We start from the raw sequence: 6,749 nt of genomic DNA, 5'->3' as shown, positions 1-6,749 counted from the left end.
AAAAAAAAAAAAAAAAAAAAAAAAAAAAAAAAAAAAAAAAAAGGAGCATCAAATAGATAGTGGAAGGTTTTCATTAATTTTGGGGAATTTTTCATCAGGCTTGTCTTTCTATAGTTTTCTTTACTTATTAAAAAATTATTCTTTCTGCCATCGTTGGTTTTCCAGGATAATCCAACATGGCGACGGAGGAGATAGAGCAACAGCAAAATAAGACCAAACATAAGGGGAAGCATGACAAACCGAAGCCATGGGACGAAGATCCTAACATTGATCGATGGAAAGTTGAGAAGTTTGATCCCTCTTGGAATGAAGGCGGCATGCTTGAAGTCAGCTCTTTCTCTACTCTGTTTCCCGTGTACAGAGGTAAGGAGTTTTATGTTTTTTCTTTTCAATTGTACTCTCTTGGTTTTTCGGGAGGATTAGTTTGGAATGAATGAATGAATTAGAGCGTGGTTTGTTTACCTCGAATTTTGAGGTCCTGATTGTCTTAGATTGTTAAAGTTGCACCTTATTGAATATAAGTCTAGGTTGCGTACAACATTGTGAAACAGTTCGTTGTAGTCCTACTGAAATGATTTGGAGTTACCGTGAACATTGATTTGTTTCAATTGCTCTGGTCGCCAAGTAGTTTGGCTATGAAAGAATTATTATTTTATGTTAATTGCTCATAGGCTTATATTCTTTATATAGCTTCTACTAGTTCTTTTTCTACCTGGAGGGTAACATCGTGGCCGGATGATCCGGTTTTGAAAAGGGTTTGAGGAAGGCAAGAAAACTTTCCTATCTAGTGCCACAACCTATTTTTTCTATGTTTTTCCTGAAAAATAGTTAGGTGGCAACAGAATGACAAGGTTCTGTCTTCTAACTCTATGATTTTGGTAAGCTTTGTCCGTGGAGAATATCCAGTTCATTTTCTTTTTTCAATATGCTTGTTTTGTCTTTCACTTAAAGATATTTCTGCTGTACAATTGGATTGACTGTGCACAAAAATCTGATCCCGAGTTTTCCATGTTGCAGAAAAGTATTTGCAAGATGCATGGCCAGTTGTGAAGTCTGCATTGAAAGAGTTCGGTATTGCTTGTGAACTGAATCTGGTAAGAGTCCATAAGCTCCTAATAGAGAAATGAAAGAGTTTATAACCCTAATGAAGGATGGTTTTGATTCTGTTGTTTGAGATGTTTTGAGACCAGTTGTTATTCTCACTGCATGCGTTTTAATCTACTACGTTTGGTCAGGTTGAAGGATCAATGACAGTTTCAACAACTAGAAAGACCAAGGATCCGTACATTATTGTCAAGGCTAGGGATCTTATCAAGCTTTTGTCTAGAAGTGTTCCTGCTCCTCAGGTAAAACAATCATTTGATTTATTATATTTTATTTCTCTTTTGAGGTGGCAGTTTGAGTCTTTCTTTCACTGATCCCATTAATTGGTATCTTGTATTGAGTTTTTTGATCATGGTTGTGTGTCAGGCAATAAAAATACTGGACGATGAAATGCAATGTGATATTATTAAGATTGGGAACTTGGTACGCAAGAAGGTAAGTGTCATTTACTTTATTTGATGTTCTTATTCTGTTAATGCATTTGGCGAAGAAATTTGTGTAGTTATCAGCCTTTAATCTCATTGCACATGGCTTAAGGTCTGAGGTTCACATCCTAAGTTCAAGCAGTTTATATATATGGCAAGCTTCAACAAAAGGTCTACATGGTATACAAATTGCTGGAAATAGCAAACCATCGGATATAGATTGAAATGTAGTTTCTGTTCTTTTGTGCCCGAACATACAACTTGAAGTAGGAATTAGCCTCTTATGTTAGAGAAGAATTTTCAGGGTTTTTGTGCATGTATCCATAATGTTGGTAATAGAGCATTATGGTATACAACAGTCTCTTAGATGAAGGACAACCATTTTCCATTTCAATTAGCATCTTTTGTCATCCTTCCCTTTACGATTACCTGCTCTACCTCTACCTTAAAATTTGACTTTGGCCTGACCTTTATTATATTGCAGGAACGATTTGTTAAACGAAGACGATTTCTTGTGGGCCCAAATTCATCAACTTTAAAGGTTCGTATAGCTCAGTTAAATGATTTCCAAGCTTACTAAGTTTCTTCATCTTGGTTCATAATTCTTAGAGAGGAGCAATTGTGTTTATCAAAGTCTACGCTTTATTCATTCTCTCTTGTTTTTTAACTTTTATTCTAGCACAGGCGCTTGAAATATTGACAGGATGCTATATTCTTGTTCAAGTACGTACATTTTCTTTTGCTGCTCGTCTTTTTTTTTTTTTTTTTTTTTCATCTCTTCAGCTTTTCATATTCTGTAGCGCCAAATTTGTTACTGACAGGGAAATACAGTTGCTGCAATGGGTTCATTCAAAGGTTTAAAGCAAGTTAGGAGGATCGTGGAAGAGTGCATGATGAATAAAATGCATCCTGTATATAATATTAAGGTTTCTGGGTTTTCTTTCTGTTTATCATTTTATGTTACTCCTCGATGGCTCTCTGCATAACCTCTGCTATCTCTGCAGATTCTCATGATGAAGAAAGAGCTTGCTAATGATCCAGCACTTGCAAGTGAAAATTGGGATAGGTTTCTTCCCAAGTTCAAAAAGTATGCTAGTTTGGCGTGTACTTGTTGCTGACTTTCTCTTGTTAGAATCATGAATTTATGTTTACATAACCATCCTTTTTCTCAGGAAAACTGTTAAACAAAAGAAGGTCAAGAGTAAGCAGAAGAAGCCGTATACACCTTTCCCTCCACCTCAGCCACCTAGCCAGGTCAGTAGCTGCTTTTCATTTCCTGGGGGGTGCAATTCGTCTATAACTATATTTCAAAAAGGAATTATAACGATAGCATGATAAAATAGTAGTACATATTGGTCATGGTAGTCTATTCTCAATCACAAAAATAAAAATTGTAGATAAAGAAACAGTCCACAGCATATTATATGGTATATTAGGGAAAAAAAAAACTATGTCATATTCAATAAGTGCTGAAATGTCTTAAAATATATTATTTTATTGTCATAATGGAACTTTTATGGTGATTAAACGTATGCATGTTTTGCATTCTTTTTTCTCAGTGCATTCATTTCAATAAGAGTTTTTTGTTACGATGCATTTGCAGATTGATATACAATTGGAAACTGGAGAATACTTTTTAAGTGACAAAAAGAAGTCAGCAAAGAAATGGCAGGAGAAGCAGGAGAAGCAGGCAGAAAAAACTGCTGAAAACAAGAGAAAAAGAGAAGCTTCCTTTGTTCCTCCTAAGGTGAAATACATTGCAGCTCCTTGATTCAGCTTATCCAATTATTTGAACAGTTTTCATTCTTTCTACTACACGTGCTGTAATGCTTTTATTGATATTGGTTTTACCTTACCTCTATTCAGGAGACCCCAAAGCAGGATACGAAAATTGATGGAGATAACAATGATATAGCCACGATGGCAAAGGCCCTGAAGGTATGGAGTGGTGTGCGTATATATACACATTAGCCGTGGATGCATGTATACATATACATGCATATGCGTTTATACATATAAACACACAGGCCGTGGATGCTCCCAAGAATATTTTAAAACTGGAAATTGTTGCAACTGGTGAACTTGTTTTGTTGCTTTGCAGGAAAAGGCCAAGGCATTAGGGAAACGAAAAGCTGCAGAAAGTATCAATCCGGAAGCTTATATTGCTTTATCTAGCGATCAGAAGCATTTCAAGAAGAGATCCAAGGCATCATCGTAGAACTGTTTGTCCTCGTGCATGAAATTATCAAAGCCTCTAGTTTTTTTGTAGGACTAGAATTTTTGTTGCATCTCGCGGATCAGATTAGTTAATCTTGTTTTAATGAGAAAAGCAGGAGTCATTATTATTATTCACACTGGCTGTGGTTTTCGTTGCTATGCACTTCACTTATCCTTTCTACATTTTTGAGTTCAATGAGCTAGATCGATTATTTTTCATGCCCATTGTAATAGTAATCATATTATTTCAAAATCGTTATATTCTTGTTCACCTCCTGTAAATGTTCTAAAACCACCATGGGAGGATAACTTTTTTAAAATCTGGGACATATATGGAGACTTGAAATGTTATGACAGTGACGAGATGATCCAAAGGGAAGAAACTTGTAAAAGTTTGATTGGAGGTTGAAAGCAAGTCATTAAAATTGAAATAAACTTAATGGTGATCGATGTTTGTAGTTGCGTGCAGTGATTATGTTAAAGAATGTAAGAATTTTTAATTCAATAATTGTGATGGGTGATGCAACCCCCGAGGCCTTGAAATTCAAATATGAATGCTTATGTTTCAACCTAATCATTTTCAAAAAATAAAATAATTCTAAATTATTGCCACATTTATTTTTTCTCATATTTGTTTAACGGACGTTAAACCATTGTGGATTTTAGAGATTTAATATTCTAGGAGTTATATTATTAAATACTTTATTAGAAAGTTTAGGAAAGGAAATGTCAGTTTTCAACAATTTGATGAATTATTTTATAAATTAATGAAGGGCTACATAGTTTCAATATAAATAATTTAACAATATTTCAAAAATACATAAATAATCACTTACCTGTATTGTTACAATCATCACAATTAAATCTAATTTTCTATCAAATTTTAAATATTAAAGCTGATTTACATGCCTCCAGAGTTCATTATAACTTTTATTGTTTTGAAGTATTTTCCTACCAAAAAAAAAAAAAAAAAAATAGAAAAACTTATTGGGAATAATAATGTGAACAATTCTAGAAATGGATTGAAAACAGTAACCGACAAAATTGAAGAAAAAAGGAAAAAAGAAATTGTGTGGATGAGACATGTACGCAAGCTGCGAGAAACAGTAAACATCACATGGTCTGACAAACGTAGGCTCCTTAAAGTCAAACTAATTAAATTGACTTCTATATATATCTCCCCCAATGACAGAGTCAACAATTTATGAAAAATAAATAAATTTATTGAAGAAAAATGCTGAATAGTACAAAGGGTGAAGACAAATGGAGGTTGTATGCATATAGAATCAGAGAGATCATTATCTAAACACTATAAATTGTTACAAGAAATGAAAAACCCATGTAACATGCAAATGGTTTGATCATATTATAATCTAATTATTTACTGTTCAAAACCCTGAAATCCAACAATCCTTCTTCGCAGTTCCCCTTTATTTGGATTCATATATGTAATGAAAAGTGTACCTGCAGAGCCTCCAGATCATCAGAGTGCGTGGGGTCATAAATATATATTTACTTCTGATTTGGGGATCTACAACATGTCCACCACTGATCTCAGCTCGTCCCAATTGCTGTTGGTGAAGAAATCATTCACATCTAGCTGCTGATTTGTGGGGTACCCAATTGGTGGTGAAATGATGCCACTGGACACTGGAGATGGGTCCATGGAAGTGCTGCTGTATTGGTCATAATTGTTCCATTCTTGATGATTCGGGTAATTTGGAAGAAATGGCTTCTTCTCCGTTTGGATTATCGTGGATTCCCAGCTGAAATTCACTATCATTGGATCATTATTGCACATCTTCAATGTGTTCTTTTCACTCATGCTGTTCTTTGTTGTTCCATATCTTCTACAGCTCACATTCCTCTTGAAAATCCGGCACAATGTCCAAATTTCCTAACAATTTAACTTAATTTAAAGAAGGATCACGAGGAATATATCTCTCTCTACTAGTATGAGACATTTTGGGAAACTCTAAAACAAAGCCACGAGAGCTTATGCTCAAAGTAGACAATATAATATGATATTACTGTGAGAGTTGTGAGTGATTCCTAACGAGTAAAAAATGAATTTGTATAAGCATTAGAAAGGGTTTGTGTTGTTACCGCTTCTTCAGCAAAGTTCTTGGAGGTTGGATGGGGTTTGTGGGCGGTGGGAGTGGGCGGAGGGAGGCGGAACTCATGCATCATCCAATCAGTTTTGGTGCCTTTTCCAGCACTTCCACGATAGTAAACGAGTGTCTTCTTGAGGCCAATGCATTCATTTCCTTCCCCTCCGTTGGAATACACTGGCTTGTCTATGCCTGTGGCCTTCCAAAACCCTGACCCTGTTACCCTATTTGGCCTTATACTATTCTTGTACTTCCTCCCTCTCTTGCAATAAAAGTACCATTCTTTATCTCCCACGTTGCTGCTTGCATCTGCATGAAAACACCATAACTTTTTGTTTAAAAATATCAAAATTTGAAGGACTTTGTAGCATGGAATGATGCTTGATCTTACATGGAAGGTCCCATGGGTTGTGTTTGTAGATATCAATCTGTTTGATGAGTTCTAGGCTGATGGGTCTCTTCTCGACTTTCCGACGAAGATAAAAGCTCACGAGTTCTTCATCGGTGGGATGAAATCGGAACCCGGGGAGCGGGATTTGATCGTCCCCGTCTCCGTCTCCATTGCCAACTTCTGGAGTTTCTTCCATGGTTGGTGGGTCTCTCTATGGAGAGAGATCAAAAGTTTTCAAGACATGAAGTTTGAAAAAGTTTGGCAGAGAGAACCCAAATTCTTCCCATGTTCTTATAATAATAATTGCAAGGAACAAGGACAAAATGGATTTTTATTAGGTCAAAGTCACACCCGTTGACTCTGTATCTCCGTGCGGACTCGACTATTTTGCTTGTACAAATGTTCGTTTTTTATTTTACTGCAATAATTGATATCTTATTCATCGAACAAGGTTGGAATAGTACAAATATGTTGGATGTTTTTGAGTTTAATTTTTTATAT

General features: G+C 35.5%; 2 protein-coding genes across 3 annotated transcripts in view; one reads left to right on the top strand and one right to left on the bottom strand.

The window, feature by feature from the left end:
• Positions 1-3,902, top strand: part of LOC111468435 (KRR1 small subunit processome component homolog) — a 4,656-nt gene extending 754 nt beyond the window's left edge. For both annotated transcript variants that reach the window (XM_023113654.1, XM_023113653.1), the window contains exons 2-13: positions 166-363; positions 1,018-1,094; positions 1,236-1,346; positions 1,471-1,539; positions 2,014-2,070; positions 2,214-2,252; positions 2,351-2,455; positions 2,534-2,616; positions 2,702-2,783; positions 3,133-3,276; positions 3,396-3,467; positions 3,631-3,902. In XM_023113654.1, the coding sequence (XP_022969422.1) occupies positions 177-363; positions 1,018-1,094; positions 1,236-1,346; positions 1,471-1,539; positions 2,014-2,070; positions 2,214-2,252; positions 2,351-2,455; positions 2,534-2,616; positions 2,702-2,783; positions 3,133-3,276; positions 3,396-3,467; positions 3,631-3,747 (1,143 nt within the window). In that variant the 5' untranslated portion in view covers positions 166-176 and the 3' untranslated portion in view covers positions 3,748-3,902. The remainder of the gene's footprint in view (positions 1-165; positions 364-1,017; positions 1,095-1,235; positions 1,347-1,470; positions 1,540-2,013; positions 2,071-2,213; positions 2,253-2,350; positions 2,456-2,533; positions 2,617-2,701; positions 2,784-3,132; positions 3,277-3,395; positions 3,468-3,630) is intronic.
• Positions 3,903-5,000: 1,098 nt separating this feature from the next.
• Positions 5,001-6,525, bottom strand: LOC111468456 (transcription factor JUNGBRUNNEN 1-like). The gene is made up of 3 exons (XM_023113697.1): positions 6,249-6,525; positions 5,853-6,166; positions 5,001-5,643 (listed from the first exon to the last, which is right to left on the bottom strand). The coding sequence occupies exons 1-3, from the start codon at positions 6,442-6,444 to the stop codon at positions 5,278-5,280; spliced, it is 876 nt and encodes a 291-aa protein (XP_022969465.1). The 5' UTR covers positions 6,445-6,525; the 3' UTR covers positions 5,001-5,277.
• Between the last annotated feature and the right edge of the window lie 224 nt (positions 6,526-6,749).

This window comes from Cucurbita maxima, unplaced genomic scaffold, assembly GCF_002738345.1.
Source record: "Cucurbita maxima cultivar Rimu unplaced genomic scaffold, Cmax_1.0 Cma_Scf00036, whole genome shotgun sequence".
Taxonomy (NCBI): Eukaryota; Viridiplantae; Streptophyta; class Magnoliopsida; order Cucurbitales; family Cucurbitaceae; genus Cucurbita; species Cucurbita maxima.
Note: the sequence above shows the minus strand (reverse complement) of the source record. Positions and strands in the feature narration are given on the sequence as shown.